The following is a 22515-nucleotide window of genomic DNA, read 5'->3' on the forward strand; positions in this document are numbered from 1 at the left end:
TGCTTCTATTATATGTGCTCAAGAGCGCCCGTCCTGTCCGTCTTTCTGTATGTTTTGTGTAGAATTTAGCGCTGTTTTTACTTTCCTCAAGAGCAATCCATATAGGTCAGAAAGCCGTAGTACTTTAGAGCCTTCCGTCACGCAAGACATACCTGAAATCTTGTGACTCGACTTCCCAGAAGTGCACAGCACCCTAAATATAGTGAGCCAATTTAAGCAAGCCATCAAGGATATTCAAAGGTGAAAGCTCGACTTTAGCCTCCCTAACACACTGAACGAAGACCTAGGCTGAATGCCTCAATATACAAACAGCCTCTACTGGATACCTGGCCCCGCGGGTGTCAGAGGCAGTGCGCAGATCCATCAGCCCACACAAAAAAAAATCACCGGGTACCTCGATGCCCTTGCCCAAACCCAATGCAGTAACAAGGTGCATAGTTGTGAAAGAAGATTGACCAAAGCTATGCCAACGCCGTCTACTCAGCGGACGCCGCGGACTACTCCGTCCACCGCTCGGATTGCCACCTCTCTGAAGAACATGCTCAAATAACCGTAATCACAAAAGACACGCTCTTTATGTCAGACGGGCTTTGTTTTGTCTTGCCGACAAGTCGAATTTCCCAAACTGTTCAGCAGTCATTGATGGTACCGAACGCCTCTTCGACTACGACACAACTCGGACCCCGGCGCATTGTCCCTAGGCTACTGGGCTGGTTTTGGCATTTCCTCCGTCCCCAGTGTGTAGTAGCAGGCCAGGGTCACCTTACCGCCAGCCGACCTCACCACCGGTCCTTTCATCAAATTACTTTCTCTCTTGGCATCGTTAGATTTACAAGAGCGCTCTTCCGTATCACTTGATGTACACAACGTACCTTTAATTCAGTGTGCGAATAAATATTATTTTCATCCTTTTTCGGGGTACAAACACTCACTGTCCATGACCGGAACAGGAGGATTGTGATAATACGTCTCGTGAGCATTTCGAACAGTGCAAACCGAAAGCGCAGTGTTTCAACCAATCATCGACGGCGGCATCAAAGCAGATTTCGGAGGCAATGTTCCTCGAAAGTGTACTATGAAGACAGAGCTCCTGAATGGACAGGACAGCGGTAGTACGATCTTCTTCAGTGTTTGTTCTCATCGCTGCACAGTCACAGCTTTAGGAAAAAATTATATTTACTGAATCGCCCAGCTTGCAATTCGGTCGTGCTACTGGTCACCCGCTCCGTTCTCCTCGGAGGCTTTGAGAATCGCCTCAACGCTGAAAGAAGATGAAAACAAGAAACTAAATGCCAGCATAAAAAGACATTTCAATGAGGAAGGCACACCGCAACCCACAAACCCAAAAATATGTCTACTGGTCTCCCTTAGCTATTTATCTTATATTACCGCATAATAAATAGTCACATAAAATAATACTGTATATCTTTATTTCGTTGAGAACGTATCGAGCTTCCTCGTGAGGATCCCAGATTTTCACAGCTCTTCTCGCAGGCTTTCTTCCCATTTTTTACAAGCCCATTGCGAACTCACGACACAAAAAAGAGGCCCTAGATTACTAATTAGTTAAAATAAATGGCCTCAAAGCGATTATCAGGCTGTTTAGTCCGTTAAACCAGTATTAGTACTATGATAAGGCGCGACAAATACTTCATATCGTCTACACTGGTTATTGAAGTTTCTGTACTAACTTGGAGTCATGCCTCAGCATTTCCTAGACACTGCAAATTCCTAACTTCAGTACTAGCATTTGGGAGCGGGAAGCAAACGAAACACACTGTCCTGGAAGGTCTGATCTCACAGCACAGTAGTATAACAGTCTAACAAATTAGAAAAAAAAAATATGGTTCTGACTTTTCTTCCTCGCCCGAGACGACGAAATGCCATCAAGCGCTATACAACACTCCACGCCCCACCTCTAAAAGCATAACCACTTAGGGCCGCGCTCGGACCACATGACGCGTGCCGGTTCAATCTCCAGTCCACATACCCTTTGGTGATGATGCCCAAAGTTAATGACGTTGCCTTTGGGCACCATTTGAAGCGTTTTCGGTTACGATAGGCTACGACGATGGTATGGCAGATAGTCTTTCGTAGAGCTAACACAGTAAAAAAAAAAATAATAATAGCATCTTGCGTGCCTACATGATAAATCGTAGGCATTTTTTCGAAGAGATTAGTCTATCTCTGACACGGCCGTTGAGAGCCGGAGCAACACTACCGATACGCCCACGGCAGTAAATATAATTGATGCGACCGGTACTATACCGTGCCGGGTCCTTCCAGAGCAAAAGAAGTTTCAAGGCGGCACTGTTCGTTTCCATCTGCACCGGTGTCACGCCGGCGTTGTTCTTTCGGTGAAGGTCGCCTCCTTTGCCTGCCAAGAAGCATGCCACCGCTAGACGGCTGTCCAGTCCTGGTTCACGGAGCTTCATAATTTCGTTCGCGATCTGTAGAGTGAATAAGATGCGATCTTCTAAACGCGTTTGCTTTTATACGCGTTGCTGGAAGAGTCTCTACTAGGACAGTGGCTCGCGATAATATACTCAATGTGTGCGGTTCATAAAGAATAGTTGAAGCGAATGAAGAAACGCCAAGGCATTTGAAGGTTTTGAAGCTCATAGTCACCTGCATCGCACTATGCATGTGAGCGCTCTCTCTAAAATGCACCCTTACAACGTGAATGGAGATGACACTTTCTCCAAAACGCTCATTCTCCTTCTCACAAGATTCATAACATCCATCCAGGCGACATGACCAAAGATCAAAAATTTTCGTGCAACGGCATAACCGCAGGCATGCCTGGATGTTAATATTCGACTGCGAGCGGGCGATTGTTTTTATCACTACACCGACGCCGTTTACACTGAAGAAAGTGCATCAATCACATATTACCCTGAAATCTCGCACGAAACTGTAGCTCCACAAATGCATTCCGGAAGTGTAACCTACCGCTGTTATGGCAGGGGCGCAGCGGGTTCCGATCACCGATGGGTATAGCATGGGCCGCTCTTTCAACAAGGCAACATGCATGGGCGTGTGGCCATGCTCATCTGGCATGTTCACGTCCGCACCCGCCCCGACGAGAAGCTCGACGAGATCGCATCGACCTTTCTGAGTGGCGAGCAAGAGAGCAGTGTGCCCATGGTTGTTCTGGATGTTGATCCTGCAGTGGCGCTAGGCAGAATGAATGGAAATAAAGAAAAGAAGAAGAGAGTTATGAACCTCTTCTAACAAGTTTCCGCGAATTAGGCATGCATTTCGAATAGACATCAGCCGCTTAAAACTAGTCGACGGGAAAGAAAAACGTGGCTCCTTAAGTGATTTCGGGCATTTTTTCGAGCCGTTTTTTTTTTTTTATGCGAAGCATATTACTAGAGCTACACTACAGCCCGTCGAGCGCGGCGGTGGAGATACCATTGACCACATGATCAAGTGACCACGTGACGTTTAGCGTGACCACGTGACACCACGTGACAACATGACGTCACAGCAGAGGAGAGATGGGCTGCCGGCTCGCGCGGTCGGCCGCGGCGGTGGAGGCTCCACATCAGAGGCGCTGCAGCTGACCACGTGACGCTACAGCAGCGGTATAAAGCTGAGCTTGCCTCGCTCTCCGGGCACTTACGAGGCGGCCAGGTGTTGGGATGCCGCCTAGAAGCAGGGCTGATTTGAGCGAGAAGCGAAAGCTTCAGCGTGCCACAGAGACCGATGAAGAGCGGGATGAACGTCTGGCTAAGCGGCGTGCTCAATATGCGGCTCGGCGACAACGTTCTACAACAACTGAAGAACAAAGCGAAGAACTTTACCAAGCCTAGCCATCAATATGCTTCGCATCTGACTAGGCTTAACCTTAGCTAAGCCTCAGCCATTTTTTTTTAAGCGATGTTTATTGCCTCAGGGCATAGAAGGATGAAATGGTGGATGACGGAGATGCTTAAATAAATGAAAAAAGGTTCGCTGATCTATTGAAATCGAGGAGTGAATGGTAACGATGATGTGGTGAGGAGTGAAAATTGCAACTGCTTCACCTTTGTATGCATGAATCGAACGACTTGCAGCAGGAAAACACGGTATTAGAAGGCATGAAAATAAACATCGCTTCGATAGCTGTGGCGCTCTTTCGAGGAACCCTACCTCGGGGCTCTCTTTCATCACTTTTCCCCTGTGATATAACTACACAAATAGTGATCCCGTTATGCCTTCAATTGCCCAACAATACTCGATATGGTGCATATATATGAAATATCTGATTTTCCGTTTCTCGGCTCTGCTCCGCAGAGCATGCTTGTGGCACTAGCTTTGCGCGCAGCACTATATATTAATAATAATGATACTAATAATAATTGTTTATTTTCAAACAACACAGTACAAATTCGGGCCTGCCAAAGCCAAGACAAGCTTAATGGCAGTGTCTGGCAGTTGGCGACGTCAATAACATTCATAGCCGCAATTATTTTTTTAAAAGTTGCTAAATTTAAGAGGAAACAAAAAGAAATCAATACAACACAAAGAAAAAAACAGACGTAACTGAAGACTATTGCTCTAGAAGAAGTTTTACAAGTTTTCGGCTTGTTAAAACAAAGGCGCCATTAAGAAAGCTGTTGAATACCAAAGGTATGTACAGGCGCTGACAAAAGTAAACGGAGCATGCAGTTGTCTTCGAATATTTTTCACGCGTCACCTAATTGAAATTTCCAGCAGTGGTACGCGCATGCTGGTAGAGTGGGTTAGTGGGCTTTCTTGTAGACAAACAACGCTTCTTCATTACCAATGGAGAAAGCGTGATTGCACTTCAAACGCACTAGCGTGCTCCGTTTACTTATGGCCGCGCCTGTACGTAGTAGGGCCGTACAAGTTCTCCGTACCTGATCCCCGTGCGAGGCAAAGCAAATCATTCACGTGGGCGAAGTGCTCCTACTGGGGCGCAAAAATTACAAAATTGTTTAGTCTAAATATATTTTAGAACAGCTGTTAATTTATATAGGAGGCCAAAACTGGGGACAGGTTAAGAAACTGATGTTTTATCTCCACCTCACCTGAGTGATTAAGGTCTCCACGACGCGATAGTGGCCCTGGACAACGGCTAGATGCAAGGCAGCGTCACCGTCGGCGTCCTTCTCGTTCACAAGCTCCGGCCTCTTCAGGAGGATGTTTTCCGTGCCGCTTCCCAGGGGCAAAAAAGCGCGCACTCGTATGGTGAATTAAGTTTTATCGCAACGAATCGACGGACATATAGGCATAAGGACTGGACACTGTCTCACGCTCTTCATTTTCATAAAGGTTTTCAGAGTACTACCTGCATTCAAGCATGAGCTGTGATGTCGGAAAACAAGAACGTGATGGTCGCACAAGCATTGCTTCCTCAAAACTCGGGGTAAAGAGAACTTTTTCATTATAAGCTCTTTTCTATTATCAAGAAAGGGTGGAATCGCCTCACCAACCTTGCAGTCTTTCGTGCTCTAGAGCCAACAACACGTTGATGAATTCTCTCTGTGCTTGGCAAGGTATAAGCAAAAAAGTCCAACCAGCTAGTGTACAGTATAAGCCGTAAAAACGCTGACAATATCGGTAGATAAGCGTTCTGTAGCTTAAATAAATTATCATGCAGTTTTTTTTTTTTTTTTACAAATCGACGGAAGAAACCTGGCAAGAGGGCTCACACATATCAGTATCCTGTTCGAGAAGACCACACAGGTGACCCGCGCAATTCAGAGTTGAGGAGTGCTTCGAACAAAAAAGAGAATTTTCGGGGCACAAAAAGTAAAGAAAATTATTGAGTATGACATGCAGGTAAGAATGCAGAAAATAGGTGCGCTGTGTAAAAAACCTGTTTCATTCCAACTCACAAGTTGTTTCCACTGTACACTGCTGCATGAAGGACGTTGAACCCCTTGTTGTTCCTGATGGCCAAATCGGGAGCAGTAAACCACAATAGAAGACCCACGATGTCCAAGCTATTTTTTTCTACAGCTTCATGGAGGGCAGTGTAGCCCCATCTATCCTGTTCAGATGCGAAAGCACAACCAAAAGACATGACATAAACGCCCTGTTACAACTACCCTGTTAATCCGAATCATCGGAGCCAGCAACATTTCCCTGCTCCAATTGATACAGTACAAAAAGACGTTTCGGCAGTAGTTAAGTGCTCGCTGTGGCAGAACAGTATTTTTCTAGTAATGCAGTTGGCGTTTGGCAGCGCTGGAAGTTCATTGTATCGACCCTAAAGAAATCCGACACAACCTGTCATATGCCGTTTTATTCAAAGCATAATCCGTTTTCCGTCAAACTGGTGACCATGCGGATAAGAAGGAGCGTAAATGAACGTACAGCACAAGCGTCCTGTTGCTTTACTCTGAGGCCTAAAATAGAATATTTCAATACTCAATGCCCACATGCTTAAAAAAAAAAAATCGAAGCCTACTTCCTTAATTTCTCATCGTTCATGTCGTACGCTCCACGCAAAAACAAACAAAATTTCTTGTACGCACGCTGCGGGGTGGGAGCAACTAAGGCAGGAAAGAATTCCCACCGAGCGCTGACAGAAGCTCCCGTAGTTGTTGTTGTTGTTAGACTTTGAAAGGATGGCACATACCGTAGTCTGCAGAGGCTATTCCCTTCTTTGTCTTCCTATTCATCCAAGCTTACGTGAATAACATTCATAACTTAACCTCCTGTACCGATGCGGACAGAAGCAAAAGGGCGCACGCTACTGGCCTGTAATATTTTGCACTTGTTGGCTTACTGAGATTACCAGCTATGGTATGCACCCTCTTTGTGAAAATTTTAGAGCCTAAGGGATTCACTTCTGAGCCACACCATGCGGCTTGTAATGCATCCTTAGTGATGAGTGTCTCCTGAAGGTAAGAAGATTTTTGGCCCGGCCCCCTCCAATGGGTAGGACTTCCACGAACTCTACACGAGCCCCACTACACGTACATATTGGAAGTCTACCCAAGGACGTTTCTTATGGACAAGCAATATTTATTTCCTACAGGGAAGGCAGGACTGCACTTAGAAAGGAATCACGTGATCCGTTTACTTACGATCGCACCTGTATATATGCGGCATGTATTCAGTCTAAGCAATATGTGCCCATTTATGCAGTGTGCACTTGTAAATGAAGAGCGGTCTTCACTGTGAACCGGATGAACACAGACCTGGATTGTTCTTTTGGTGATTTGTTTACTACACGCGCGAACGTTTTGCCGCGTACTGCAGGTGGTGCGAATGTAAAAATGAATAAAAAGTGATTAAAAATGCGCCGGGCATTGCCGCAGCAACCCCATGGCATCTTTAGGGCAATGCCGAAATTTGGCGCTGCAGAATTTGAGTTGGGCTCAAATGATAGCAGCACTATGTTTCGGGCGGGCAAATGAGCCCAACGAATAAGCCAATGAAAGTTTTTTTTGGTCCGCGCCGAGGTAATCGTGTTTTCTAAATTCTAAAAGATACGGCTGTTACTAACTGTGAGCTACAAATCTCTAATAACAGCCGAGCGCTCACGTGCAATAGTAGGTTGACTATTAGAATTTAATAAACCAGCTGAAGATACACCTCTTTTGTGACCTCCGCCTACGGCGGTATTACTGCAGTTATGCCGCAAAAGCCATCTTTATATCTCAGAGAGCCTATATTTAAAAGTCAGTGGTCGGCTTTGCTTAAGCATTCGATATTTCTTGCACCTGCTCATCTTCGTTGCGACTGATCGATTTTTAGAATAGTAGACAAAACAATTTTAAGGCACTAAAAAACAGGAAACCCAAAACCGAGCCAGGTTACTATCAGCCCATAATATCACAAACAACCAACAATTCACATCCCAACAGTGTCGTCAGAGCCGTCGCTCTCGCAAGCGAAAAACCCGTTGTTGAAATGTCTCAAATGGGCGCAACCAAGCTTGACATTTTCTCGTTAAGGCAATGCGGGGCAAAGATCAATAGGCAGGTATTTTGTGGCGTCACGAAGGCAGGTCTGCGAGGTCGCACAAAGTATTAGAATAATGTTATAAAATTGTGTAAACTGCAGTAACATTATATGCAAAAAAATTGAAACATTATAATAGTGCTAAAAATCAACAAAAACGTTATATAGGTATGTCATACGTTAAAGTTTAGCGTCGCAACTATGAGTTATGCTAACGCTGGGCTCTATATTTTTTATAATGACCAAATTCTTTTGCAAAACAACATTATATATTTCAACTACTTTGTTTTTTTTTAGATGCGATGTTGATTACCTCAGGGCATAACGTTCACCACTGTTCTGCAATAATGACGTTCTTCAAATGCTGAATTTAGCAGAAAAATCCCTTCGATTGTGCTTGCCATAGATTTCGTGCACTCTCAAAGGTTTGATCAAAACATTCCTTATTATCAATACACCTCAATCACATATGCTATACATTTCGTGGCTGAGCATATAAACTAGAGTCCATGGTATTCGTTTGAAGGTGAGGGTATAAGTAGCATCTCCTGCATGAAAATAGCTTACATAACTTTCTATACTATACAGTCAGCCCAGACTATAGCATATGGAAAGTGTTATCATTAGGAAAAAGAAATCTATGATGTGCTGGTTTGTAGAGCGACGGTGTCTCCCTAGATGTCCTCTTTGAAATGTGTTTAGATAGGCTGTGCGCTCTCAAAATTGGCCCATCTGGTCCTCCAGGTTAACTTGGCCATTTCAGTGAAAGTTACAAGACTGCTAGCAGTTTTCAAAAATTGACTTTTTGCTCTTTTTGCGTATAGGCTTGCCAGTGGTACAGTGCGTCAGAGTAGAGCTAAAACACGGTGACTAGCTGGCTGGTAAGCTAATACTCAGTAGTTAACTTTGTAACTATTACTGTTGGGCTCCTTATTTGTTGAGAGGCTTGTAGGCTACCGCAAGCGATATCCACATCAGTTCTCAGATTTTCGAAAACTCAATTCTTGTCGCCTCTGCAGCGCAGGTAATTTTGGGGTCGCACAAGGCCGAAACCGCTCGACTAGAAAGGGCTCTAGCCACACCTACAAGCGCACGTCACATATCGAGTCTCATTGCATCGAAATCGAAATAATGGCACCGTTCATTGTAGTCATCCCGGGAAGTTCAACATATTTACCACATGGTAACTGAACGTGACAACATGCAATGAGTGCGATTATCACGGTACAATTGTAAACTAACAATGTGAATAAAGACAGCAAGCTGGCTTGGCAGCTTGTTACTGTGAAAAGTCATAAGATTTTACCTGAATGTTCACATCCAAGTTCTCAGCGTGGTTGACTAGAACACGGACGCAGTCCAGAAGTTGTTCATGGACTGCAATCATCAGTGCCGTCTGGTTGTTGTTGTTAACAGCATTTATTTCCGCTCCAAGACTTAGTAACCGATGTAATTCGTCATGGTTTTTCCTGAAAAAAAAAAGAGTATATGTGCAATGACTCACAATTTTTGCACAAAATTTTGTTCTTAGCTTCTTTACAAGAGTTGCATATTTTTCCAAGATGACGTAACAAAATTACTGGCAGGTTTGACAGGACGTAGTTTCTATAAATAACAGTCTTCCCAACAAAACCTGGCGGCCATAGTCCCATGCGTGTGTAAATCGGTGCGGGTGAAGAGGTAGAGTACGGGCAGATACGATAATTAGAAGCAACATAATACGCATCGTTAACACGTGAGAGCATCTTTACGGAGAGTAAAATTCACACCTTATTGCATAATGCGTTGCCAATGCGATAGCTTTAAAGTAGCTGTTGATGCCTTTACCGGAATTGACGTCACTTCCCCCTCCCAGCCAATGAGAATTACCCTGCCTGGTTACGTCACTTCTTTCCGACCGAAGAGCAAATTTTATGGCCGACGACCCATTTTTTTTTTCCACCGATGAGGCTTCGAATGTTATCTTATGAATAGAACGAGAGCGCAAGTGACGAGGGCTAATGTCCCTGGCGGGCCGAGAAACGCGAGCGAGCGGCCTAGAAAAGGATCAGAGAAGCGTTCCTCGGTGGTTAATTGCGGATTTTTGTGCGCTCTGTGTATAGCATTGTGTGAGTTAGTGGACCGTACTACATTACCGAAACACTTACTGATTAGTGAGGCGAAACGGCAGCGATAACGGAAAGCAATTGTGTCGTAGCGTTAGCAGTGGGCTGCACTAACAGGAAAGAGCGTGACGCAGCAAGGGGTGAAAAACTAAAAAACACTAGGAAAACACTCCCACTTAATTATGCGGTCAGTCTTGCTATTGCAGTTTTTCTTTTCGCTCTCTTTATTTTACGTCGCCTTGCAATAAAGTACCCATGCAACTTGCACAGTTCTTTTCTTGTACCTTGTGCACCTAAAGCTACTCACCCGAGAACTGCACGATGGATTGCTCTATTTCCATCGTTGTCTTCTTCTTCCAAGTTTTGTTCGCCCGCAGCCATTTTTCTGACAACCGCCTCGAATTCTGGAAAGGAAGCAGATTGCAGCGGTGTCATTAACAATGTCTCTCTCCTACCACAACGCTTACACAACTCAGGCTGCAACGTACGCATCTTCCAAAAATCCATTTCTTAGACATCACCACATCTAGACTTCTAACTTGAAGAGAATGGGATTATTAGGAACTCCGTATCAATATCACCTGTCATCTCGTTTACCAAATCCTAACTGCATACGTCATCGTACGTTGTGCTAAAATCGCCAATTACAAGGCACACTGGTGATGAGGAAGATATTTTTTTTTTTTAGGGCGTAAGATGAGTTTCGGCCAAAGAGCACCATTGTATCACCCGTTGGTGCCCGGCGACACTGGGAGTCGAACCCCGCAACCCCCTCATACGAGGCAAATACTCAAACCCCGCTGCTGCGTTTGACGAGACACACTCGTCGAGCCTGATGCTGTGTTGCTTTCATTGCCAAAGGCATAGCTGATTAATCGGTTTCTGCTTCTGTTTTTAACTGTAGAGGCCCGAAGTTGCCGACGAAGAAAATGTGTTCTGGCCTTTGACGCGCACATAGCTTGGTAATTGTAATCTAAAAATGGCATCACGCATGCGAAATGGTGATGGCAGGGATGTCCCTTCGAAACGAGCTGTTTCTTACAGAAGCATCTAAAAACGGCGCACAGAAAAACACGCAGAACACAGGGAGAACGGACAGGAGAAGAAAAAAAAAAGTGCGCATCTTTCAGTCAACGTCATCTTTCAGTCAATCAGTTTGCTCTATTTCATCCGGCCCGATCTACGTTTAATCGAAGAAACAAGGAGACGGAACCTGCCTACGAGAAGTAAGAAAAAACAACAACCGCCATCACTACAAGAAAAAAAAGAAAGGAAATGTTGTGACAGTGCCAAAGCTTTATTCTCGCACACCCGCCACCTGTAAACTTTTACTGCTCGTTTTTTCTACCGTAGGCAGGACTGTTTTACCTTTTTTTAAAATTTTGACGGGGATCAGCCCTTGTACGTAAGAGGCATTTTCACTGATTTTTTCCGACCACAGCTGAGCCCAGAATATGAGGGCACCTTTTGCGAGACTTCCTCTATCTTGAAGGGAAACCTGAGCAGCACAAGCCCCACCCACGGCAGCAGCTGCCATCGCACAGCAGTGGCGCATAGCTTAACCTCTGCAGCCCTGCGCCAGGAGTAGTATGAGGACTAAAAGCTGTCTATGAAAGTAAAGTAGAGAATGAAAAATTCCGCATATATGACCAATAACCCATTAAGGCTACCGCGTCGTGCCCTTAAGGCGGAACTCAAGTCCGATTTCGCCGATCATTTGTCTGAAGCCTGCTTGAACTTAAAAACTGAGCCCCGAACCGGAACCAAAGTGAAAATCGAACTCCTACAACTGATTGGGATTTGGCCTAACCATGCTAAATCGTCCGCGTAGCCCGAGTGGAATGCGCGTTGTTTTGGACATGTGCCTACAGTCGAGCGAGCTGTGATAACGCACCATTGTGACATCCACTATATCAGTTCGAACAGATCTGTATCGTTTTGACTTCACTGCGCTCTCTCTTAATCATTTCGGTACAATGCAAACACCATGCCAATGCGGTGACGTCAAATGGCGCGGCTGCTCCGCGGTAATTTCCCTGGCCAAGCCCGCCTAATATATTGTCCCTGCATATATTGTGGTAACGACTGCATTACTCATGCGTACGATATATTGTTGTGCTATGACAAAGAGACAAATGGTAGTTGAGGCGACAAAAATGAATAAGAAAAATTTGCCTCTCCCGCACCACTAATGTATCGCGGGTATAAGCCCAATAGCAAAATAAAAGATTTGGCCCGAGGGCAATTGTGATTTTGCCACCCGAAGGTGGAAAGAAATCAATAGGGAAATCTACTTCAGCGACCCACCGCCGAGGAAGCGGGCCCGGGGAGACTCCCCTGATCTCCCCTGGGACGTAGAGGGATGGCATGGGCGTTTGGAAATGGGAAATTGGAATTTGGTTTGGGTTGTGGGAATTAGGTGGGATTGGGGACAGCAGGTATTTTGACCAGATTTGGCTTGATTTGATCCTGAGTTCCTTTTCAGGCCTCCTTGAAGGGCGAGCACTCAGTGCACCAATTGTGGGCCCTCGGCGTTGGACGTACTCCCACACCACAGAGAACGTTTTGCCGGCGATCTCCGACCGTCCGAGACAGGGAAAATCCTAACAGGGGCTCGACTAGGATCCCCTCCCCCAAGCCAGGTTCCGCCACCCCGACCCTCCCACAGTACTAAGAGACGGATATTTCGCAGCACTCGTTCGGTACTTCGGCTCTTACTCCTGCAGTACTCGCACACGCTGCAGCCATCCTTTCACGGTTTTCGCGGCGATCGGGAACCGTAGCGATCGCCCTGGCATAGTATGTGAAGCCTCAAGCCATACTACCACTCTTTCATGGTTGAGGTCTCGATTGATGTCCGCAGCGACATCACGTGCTACCACAAGGTATATCTGCACGGGTCCCATCAACCCAATGCGAAGCAGGCTTTACTGAGCCCGTCGAGGTATTTAGGGGCTTGATGCTCCCTGCGATTTTGCCAGGTCTACTAACCGTTACTCAGACAGCCGCCGGGCTTTCCCGCGTTTCGGAGCTTACTGGCCTTGGAGTTTGCTGCTACTTACTCCATCTCTTTTCGTGCTTTCAGGCCAAGGGCGACTTCCCCAAAACCCAAGCTTGGATCGCCCAGCCGCATGCCCCCGCGAGGCACCGAGCTCTTCGTGATCGGAAACCAACGCGTCCGCGGCCGGGTGGTACGCCCTCGTACCGAGAGGGAACCGTGACTTTCAATTTTGCGAATTTTGGAACGACCGCGTCTGCCCGGGCGATCTCGTCGATCGGCAAAACAGCTAAGTCGGGACCGCGTCTACCGCGGCGCCAGCACCAACGGCAAAACGACAAAGTCCCGACCGCGTCTACCGCGTCGACCACGCCAAAAGCAAACAGCCGTTCTAGTCACCAGTTCTGCTTTTAAGCCGGATTCCACGTGCCCAGTCCGTCTCCCTTCTCGGACCTGCCCTCCCACACAGGCATAGGGCATCGTGGGCGCGACATGCTCACAATGTCGCGGAAAGTCTGCTGCACCTTTCCTGGGGATTCGCAACCCCAAGAGTGGATTCCGGCGGATCCACCCACCGCTGTGCGTTGCACCGGAACAAAGCTTAGTAGCCGAAACTACACCAGCCCGTATCCGGTGGCAGGGGGGGCCACGGGCAGGCCGCACAGTCGGATTTCCCCCCCTGACAAAGAGACAGTGAATTCAGGTGCAATAAATACAAAATGGGCGTACATATCGCCTAACGTCTCCATCTCATGTTGCGTTGCCTCTTTTGCGCTAGCGGACCAATGGGTAGCTTTGGGCCGACTGCAGCAGGCAAGCGAACAACGCGACGCGGTCGCGGAAACATAGACGGGACGGTGATCAGAGAAAACTAAACAGTGATTTATTTAAGGGGAAGGTAAAATGGTTTTTTGAGAATTCGAGATTTTTCGAGAATTCGAATCTCTGAAGCTTCTTGCTAATGCGCGCGAAGTAGTTTTGCGTCCACATTTAAAATGGCGACGTAATCACCGATTAAAACCGTGATGATGTTCAGGCTTCTCATCAGGGCGTTGTTAGAGAAGTGCGGGGAAACTCGCGGTGACGTCATAGCTGCCAAAATTTCAGATGTCCACTGGCTTCGTCTACGTGCTGCCGTGTATCTTCCGATGCCTCCAAACAATCGTTCGTGAGCTTCCCCTTCGACGCCATTCGTTTCCTTCCTTGAAACAATCGCTTCTTCGCTGGAAACTTAGCGCCGCCGTACGTGACGTCATCACTTCGGCCCCTGCCTGTCGTTGTGCACTGCAGAGAAGCCTGAACGTAGATACTCACATTTAGTAGGGCTGAGATCTGGGCGAGTTGGTATGCATTCATACTGGTGAACAGCGAAAAAAAGGCGGGACAACGACAAGACAAGCGCTGACTATCAATTGGGTTTATTGAAGGACGGAAGGGTATATATACGAAAACATAACACAAAGAAGTAAGATGATAGTGTAAAAGGGCCGCGAAAATCAAAACCTATGTCACATGTGAAGTGATGTATGCTAATTCCTCGTTGCTAAGTGCCACGGAAGGACTGCTGATGCATTCGTCACCTTGCCTGTGGATGTGATGCGCTTCCATTATTTCGCGCGTGAGCTTATCTTTATGGCGGAACAGAACTTAGCCACGTTGCCGCTCATTGTGAAAAGTGCAAATGCCAACATGAAAGGGAGCAAGAAAGGAAATCGGAACAAGATGGCGGGCTTCCGCGCACAAAGTTCCGCTGCAAAAAGTGCAAGTGCGCACCTGAGTACAAGAAAACCGAAGTTCTGTTCCGCCATAAAGATAAGCTCACGCGCGAAATAATGGAAGCGCATCACATCCACAGGCAAGGTGACGAATGCATCAGCAGTCCTTCCGTGGCACTTAGCAACAAGGAATTAGCATACATCACTTCACATGTGACATAGGTTTTGATTTTCACGGCCCTTTTACACTATCATCTTACTTCTTTGTGTTATGTTTTCGTATATATACCCTTCCGTCCTTCAATAAACCCAGTTGATAGTCAGCGCTTGTCTTGTCGTTGTCTCGCCTTTTTTTTGCGCTGTTCACCAGTACGTAGATACTCCTTCAGTCGGCGATTACGTCACCATTTCGAATCATAACGCAGAAAGATTTCGCATGCTTTACCTGCACGTTTCACACATTCGGCTCGTTGGAACGCATCGAATTCTAATCTAGATGCAGATCGTGCTCCGTTCCCTTGTTCCGCCTGCTCCGTTCCCAGCGCAGCACGCACACAAATGGGGCGCATTAGAGAAGCACACAGTGTAGTACCGTGCTTATATTCTTAGCATTAAAATTCCGCTCTGTATTCTATCTGCGCGACAACTTTCACCGCTCATTGTTGAACTCGGTTAATCGCATATTAGGACGTCTTCGTACGCTTGCAACCCGTGTTATTTATTGAAATGGAAGCGTGCGCTCATATGGCATGCCACTTACAGCCCAGTGAAAAAACCATGCCCGCAAGTTCGTTAGGTATTAAGTCATAGAGTTTAGAAGAACGATGGCCGCGTGGGAGGTTACACGTTGGAGAAGCGCCGCCACCGGCAAATAAATCGGTCATGTCAACTGAAAACTACGAGAGTGGCTGTCAAAATTTATTTTAATACCGGTGCATGACCGCCAACTAAGACGTGTACAAGTTATGGCTATGGTCTTCGTGGCAGTTTTATCATACAACGAATACATTGTATCGGTTACTAACTGGAATTTCTTTGGAGGAGAAATTCTAGAGGCTTAAAGGGCCACTGACCAGGGTCCGGACATTTTTGAAAAACAAGCCCACTGCATAGATGAGGCATCGAAGATAACCTCTGCAAAATACTAGAGCCATGCGCGCCCCGAAAAGCTGCGAAAATTCAAATCAAAGCCCGTTCGTTCTTTCCTTCCTTCAAAAACGGGCCCGGCCCACTACTCTGCACCCCGCTGACGTCAAGGGGGGCTACTTTCGCTAAAGGCACTCCATTGGTGCATCGTTCTGACTGACGGGAGAAGGTTGGGCGTAGCCTTGGCGTCGCGTCGTCTGCACAACGCTTTCCGCAGCGCCTTCTGTTCTGGCTCATGCCTACAAACCCGCATGAAGGAACAAAAAAAAAAAAAACTGCGGAGGGAGCGTGCGGCGACAGCCTTGAACCCTAGCCATAAAAAGTAAAAAAACAGTAAAACTGAGGGAGTTGGCTCGCCCCCCCCCCCCCCTCCCCCCGCCGTGATCCCGTCACGAGACGCTCTGCGTGCGCGCTCCCTTCTCAGTTTCTTTTCTTCTACGCGAGCCCCCCACAACAAGGTTTTAATTAGTAGTGCAGCCGAGCCTTTCCCTCGCTCGCCCACTTTACCGCTCCGCACACATACCGCTTATCTTTCGTGCATCTTGCGTACGCCTTGACTCCAATGAATGACATATGCTTTGGAGCGGAGAAAAGACACAAACACACAGAACACAAACACGCATGGAGAAAAGCAAACGGGCGGTTGCCGGGTCCGCGCTTCGCCGTGTGTTTCGAACACAACCGACTTCCGCCCCTCCGCTCGTGAAACGGTGGGGAGGCCTAAAAGAAAATGAAAAGGTGGCTCGTTAACTGGGAATGACAAACAGATGTATGAAAGGATGCGCTCGCTAACAAGTCTAGGTGGTCGAGCCGATCGCGCCTCTCGATCGTTCAGTGTGCGGAGAAAATGCAAAAACCAAGAAAAGAATTCTATTGAAGGCGGGGCCATGACGTCGCCCTGTGACGCACTCCACAGACACCACGCCTCCGGCTTACACCGGAGAAGGAAGGGGTGATTTTGCCTTGCCGAGCCTACTCGACGAGGAGCGGGAGAGAAAAATTTCGAGGAGGGAATGGAAGGAGAGGAGGCTCGCTCAAAGTGAGGTAGAGAGTGTCTGCTGGCCGCGGGTGGGCAGGGGGCCTTTAAAGAACCCCAGGTGGTCGAAATTTCCGGAGCCCTTCACTACGGCGTCTCTCATAGCCTGGGTCGCTTTGGGACGTTAAACCCCATAAACCAAACCAAACCAACTAATGGATTAAAACAAAGTCTAGTGTATGGTCGCCATGGCTAACCCTGGGCATTTTCGGCATGCCCGCAGAAAAAAAAAGGGAAAACTATTTTTCTGGAACACACTGGAAAACGCAGTCCCGCAAGCGGACTCCAGCGCACGGCCCTGGTCCTCCTCTCCCGGCAACCTTGGCGAGGTGGCAGACACCGGACTGGGGGTTCGGGATGGTTCAAGCTCTATCGAGAAGACGGGTGAAGATACAGACGCCGCTTAGCGCCCGCTGCGGTGCCTACTGCCTTTGTCAGCGCCGCCACACGCGTTTCTGCCTGCCTATTAAGCAGTGTGTAGCGTGCTCAGGCTTCACACAGCGAAGTTGGCGAGCCTTCGCTTTCAGTAAGTCATGAAAAATGAGCATTGAGCTCAATTATAATTCACTGCATCAGCTTCAGTGTCTGAGGATTAAGTATTCAGTCAGCTTCGGTATAGCTGAGTGCAGCTTTTGTCACTACAAAAAGATTTGAGGTACTTACATCTCCGGGCGAGTCGAAAGTCCAGTGGGGATTTGAGGAGATCGCAAAGTTGTTCGCTGCAAACAACGTGTCAAACGATAGGCGCGCACAGCTAATTATAGCGATCTTGACCGCGCGAGACAGGAACCCGCTGCACTATGCAAGCGCGCATGAGCGTAATGGCTTTGGCGTGGTTAAGGCCGCTGTACTCAACGAAATCAAGCTGTCCGAGGCCAGAGCTGTCAACGACGCGTTCGGCGTAGCGAAATATGACGCGTCGGATGTTCGCGTTGTCGTATCTGAGGCACTTTCCGACGCGTTGCGGATATGATTGCGAGCACGACGCGGTTGACCAGCCTAAATTGATAAAAAGCGCGCTGGGCGCCGCCACAACCGAGGTATGTGAAGTTGCGGTGGTCGCCGGTACAAAGTGGGACTGAAATTTGCTGCACGATCTAAGGGCAGGAGAGCGCAAAGGCTATGACGTGTTTATGGCCACGAAAGTATAGCTGTCGAAAGCCGGAGCCGTAAACAGCATGTTCGGGGCCGCGGCATCCAAAGCTTTGGATCATGTAGTGCTCAAAGTCTGGCTCTATTAAAAAAATTAGGCAGTGGCTTAGTTCTGGTTAAGCCTGGATATACAAGCGAAAAGCTTCAGTTACGCTTGGTTTGACGTCATGGCTGTCGCAGTTCGCGTACAATGCACTGGGAGCACCACAATAACAGTGGAGGCGTTCGGCCGTCCACACACTACCTGTACGGAGGCGGAGGAGACGGAAATCGGTGCGGTTAAAATTCAGGGGCACTTTTGCTCTCTAAAAGGCTGCAAGGCGAAAGCGTTTCCCTGTGCACTGTTTGTCTTTTACTGATTTTGTTCATTTTTTTTAATTTGATTTCTTTCGTTGCGTTTTTTTATTTTTGTCGTCTTGTTTTTATTTTTTTGCTTTGTTGCTTTCTTATTATTTTTTTATTTTTAAATTGTTCTTATTTTATTTTTCCCATTTTGTTTTCCTCTCTTTTCCTAATTGTTTTTTGTTTACATTAAATTTTTAATTCCTTTTTATTTCTGCTCTTTTTCTTTATTGTTTTTAATTTTTTCTTATTATTATTTTTTATTTCTTTTATTTCGTTTACGAAACCCATGCATTCACTAGATGCGCCTTTATTCATGCTCAAACCTTGAGAATTCGTGGCGGAGTGGTTCGATTCCCAGCCTGGACGCAGTTTTTAAGCAGTGACGCGGCGGCGGCGACGGCTGCGGCCACCTGCGCCGCGCGTGACGTCACTCGGTTTCACGCATGCGCAGAACTCACGATTTCGTTTCACGGCATACGCGAAGCTCGGCTCCGACCCTCGTAGCGAAGCTTCTCGCTTCAAAAGGGTCTATATAGCGATTCGAAAGTAGGTGGAGAGGAAAATATAGATGGAGAGAGAGAAAGCGGCTGGCGGCCTGTTTTGCACATCGTTTTATACAAGGGGGAAAAATTGGTTTAAAAGTCGTTGTTTTTTCACTTTATACAGACCTTAAAGTGCGCGCGTTCTTGTTGTCCTCTTGTTGTAAATCCTTGGAGCTGAGTGGCCAGCTCTCTATTGACTAGCGTTGTGAGGGCACGAGTTTCCCTTTATTTGTAGCGATAGCTACACTACGCTAGCCGCTTCGCGAGGTCAGCGTGGCTGCGCGCTGAGCCGTGGCACCATGCGCCGCCAGCTGTGCGCATGCGCGGAGTAACGTCATAGCAAGCACCGTAGTCAGAATTCAAGATGGCGCTGTCAGAATGCATGCAGCCCACATCTCTCTCTCATCACACTCCGTACCTATAAGCGCGATTCAGGCGTCCGCTGACCCAGGGAGCCATTTATGCGCACTTCCTTTCCTTAAAATGATCGGAGTGTAAAACGTTGTCAACGCCATTGAACCCAATGAACGCCGACGGCCTATGGCTTCAGCGCCGCATTTCTGGTACAACGCCATCAATGCCTGCAGCCTACATCTCTCACTCATCATTCCCTATAAGCGAGATTGAGGCATCCACTGACCCAGGGAGCCAGTTATGCACAATTACTTTCCTTAAATTGCACTACTTTACTGACCACGGGAGCGTCCTCATTGATATAAACAATAAATGCCGTTACGTAAACCGTGTGTCTTACTTTCAAGCGAAACCTAAGCGTAGCCATGGATATGTACTACCTCTCGCTGTTCTACCAGGTTTAACCAGAGCTAAACCACAGCAATTTTTTTCCAGACTTTATGTAGTGCTGCGGACTTTTTATTTTTCTCAGTCTCGGGTTTTATGAAACATTTATATGATTCTTACTAAGTGACAGAAATTTTAAGGCGGATGATTCTTACTATAGAGAAATTTTAAGGCGGAAGCCTTTAATGCCTCGTCGTTGCAAGCAGGAGTTGTCGACAGAAATGTCACGCTTTTCAATTGGTCGAAATGGTCGTGACGTCACAGTGCGCGAATTTCAAACGGGGCAAATTGTACTTTGGCTAGTAACCAATTAAAGGGATCGTATAGTGATGTTCCAAGTGGGACTGAGTTTAGTTAATTGCTTAATTGCCCAATTAGCCTGATTAACCCTTCTAGTCAGGCCAAATAAATAAATAATAAATAGAACCGAGTAGGAAATTGGTCGAGTTCGGGATTCGAACCCCGGTCTCCAGAGTGTGAGACGAGCATGCTACCCACTCCGCCATGCCAGCTCGATGGTTCGGAATGAACAAAGGCGCGTCTAGTGAATACGGTGTCTTCGTTCACTCCCATCTTCCTTCCTTTCCGTTACGGCGAGGTTTAGGTGTCCACCCAGATACGCGAGACAGATAGATTTCTTTTCCTCAAAAACCAATTTACCGACGAGCCAGGTGTACAACAGAACGGGCGATAGCGTTCTATGGACTGCCTGGCAGCGTTGCAAGACGCTGTCGCGTTTCATTCCTAGAGGCGAAGCCCAACATCTTAACAATGCATCCGTGATACAAGCAGCAACACCGCACTTAAGGCTTCCGCCTCACCGCACTTTAGGTGAACAAAGTGCCTCCCTAAATTTTTCGAAGTGATAGAGGAGAAATGTTCCGGCCACAAATAACAAGAAGAAAATTTTGGAGAACGCGTGGAAGAGTGGAACGCGACAGCGTCTTGCAGCGTTGCCAGGGAGTCCACGGAACGCCATCACTCGTTCGGCGCGAAGCCACTGCACTATCGGCGCTGTGGTTGAGCGATGCTCCTCTGCCCCTGCAGACGGCAGTTTCAAACACAGTCCTCGACGCGGCTTGTGATACGCAGATTGCTCTTCCCAAGCAGTGCGAGAAGGAATAGCTCCTGCAAGCCTCATTTTTGCAGAGGTAGCTCTACGGGAGGCTTCCTATCTTGCATTTAGGCCTTTTTGATGTCGGAGTCGTTTAATTGTTCGTCATTTTCACTTTCGCTGAATCATTCTTCGTCTAGTGTCTCCCTCCTATCTCCTACAAAAAGAGAGGAGGAGGAGGAGGAGGAGGAGGAGGAGGAGGAGGAGGAGGAGGAGGAGGAGGAGGAGGAGGAGAGGGGTTGTTTGGAAGGTGACAGGTATAGAGTAAGAAATCACCCTAAACATAATCTGGCAGGACAAGGCTCGACGCCACTGGACAGTTTTCGCCGAACTTCACGGACCTCGTAATGCTATCGCAATGAAGAGAAAGAAATGGGAACATACTGGAAAGCGCGTGCTCCTGCAGCCGCATCTCAGTCATCTCAGCGCACAGCCCTGGTCCTCTTCTCCCGCAGACGCTGGCGAGGCGACAAACGCGGGCTGAGGTTTCGAGCAGTTCGAGATGATTCAAGCTCTATCGAGATGACGGATGGAGGGACTCGGACGCAGCTTAGCGCGCGTGCGGTGGCGTCTATTCCCTTTCTCAGTGCCTCCGCCCGCATCTAAAAGTTTCGTGCCTGCCTATTGACTAGTGTGTCGCGTTGTGTTAAGCGGTTCATGCTCAGGTTTTACTCAGCGAACAGGGCCCTGGCTTTAGGAAGCCACGAAAAGTGAACGTTGAGCTGAAGTTTATCTTACATTGTGTCAGATTCAATATAGCCGAGCATTAAGGTTTGAGTCAGCTTTGGTAGCTGAGTGAACATCCTCTCACTTCTATGCGTATATGTTCTTGTATCGTAATAAGGGAGTAATTACTCATTGGCATTCACCCGAGCGCAGCCATACCGCTATAAAGGAAAGCTATACAGCTTTTTTTTTTAACTACGAAGTTTCTGAGAAAGCTGTATAGCTTTCCTTTTTTTTTCTTGAGAAAGCTGTATAGCTTTCCTTTGTAGCTGTATGGCTGCGCTCGGGTGGATGCCAATGAGTAATTACTCCCTTATTACAAATCTACTCCACCTTGGGGGATTCCCCTAAACATTTGACCAACATGTTCTTGTATCCTTGTTGAAGTGTATTTTAAAGTCCAGTTTCTTTGTTCCTTCGTGTGTCATCTTCGTGTGTCCATGTTTTAATGTTTTATTGCGGTTTAACGTCCCAAAGCGACTCAGGCTATTGGGGACGCCGTAGTGAAGGGCTCCGGAAATTTCGACCACCTGGGGTTCTTTAACGTGCACTAACATCATCGCACAATACACGGGCCTCCAGAATTTCGCCTCGATCGAAATTCAGCCGCCGCAGCCGGGATCGAACCGGCGTCTTTCGGGCCAGCAGCCGAGCGCCGTAACCACTGAGCTACCGCGGCGGGGCTCGTGTGTCCATCGTCTGGCTGTCTGCTACTCGTCCTACGCCAAAATCAATGAGCAGCTAGGAAAAGCGAGGTGGAGGTAAAATAACCCGACTGTACTCGTACAGTATGCGAACACACGGCGACTCACTTCATACACCTGAAGCTATACATATGTTTACAGTTTATGGTAAATCAAGAGGCCTTTTTATAGCTATAATTACACAAACAATTGCATTTATAAAGCT

General features: G+C 47.2%; 1 protein-coding gene across 2 annotated transcripts; it reads right to left on the reverse strand.

Moving 5' to 3' along the window:
• Positions 1–1181: 1181 nt before the first annotated feature.
• On the reverse strand, positions 1182–21360 carry LOC149364144 (uncharacterized). 2 transcript variants are annotated; one of them, XM_089574131.1, is made up of 8 exons: positions 21265–21360; positions 10339–10435; positions 9233–9395; positions 5850–6004; positions 5040–5166; positions 2953–3177; positions 2269–2450; positions 1182–1261 (listed from the first exon to the last, which is right to left on the reverse strand). In XM_089574131.1, exons 1-8 carry the CDS (start codon positions 21299–21301, stop codon positions 1210–1212), a joined length of 1038 nt encoding a protein of 345 aa, XP_089430257.1. In that variant the 5' UTR covers positions 21302–21360; the 3' UTR covers positions 1182–1209. The 2 variants fall into 2 exon arrangements, with proteins under 2 accessions (XP_089430257.1, XP_089430258.1); XM_089574132.1 differs by lacking the exon at positions 21265–21360 and adding an exon at positions 17590–17821.
• Between the last annotated feature and the right edge of the window lie 1155 nt (positions 21361–22515).

Source organism: Amblyomma mixtum, chromosome 2, assembly GCF_055824585.1.
Source record: "Amblyomma mixtum isolate Tamu chromosome 2, ASM5582458v1, whole genome shotgun sequence".
NCBI lineage: Eukaryota > Metazoa > Arthropoda > Arachnida > Ixodida > Ixodidae > Amblyomma > Amblyomma mixtum.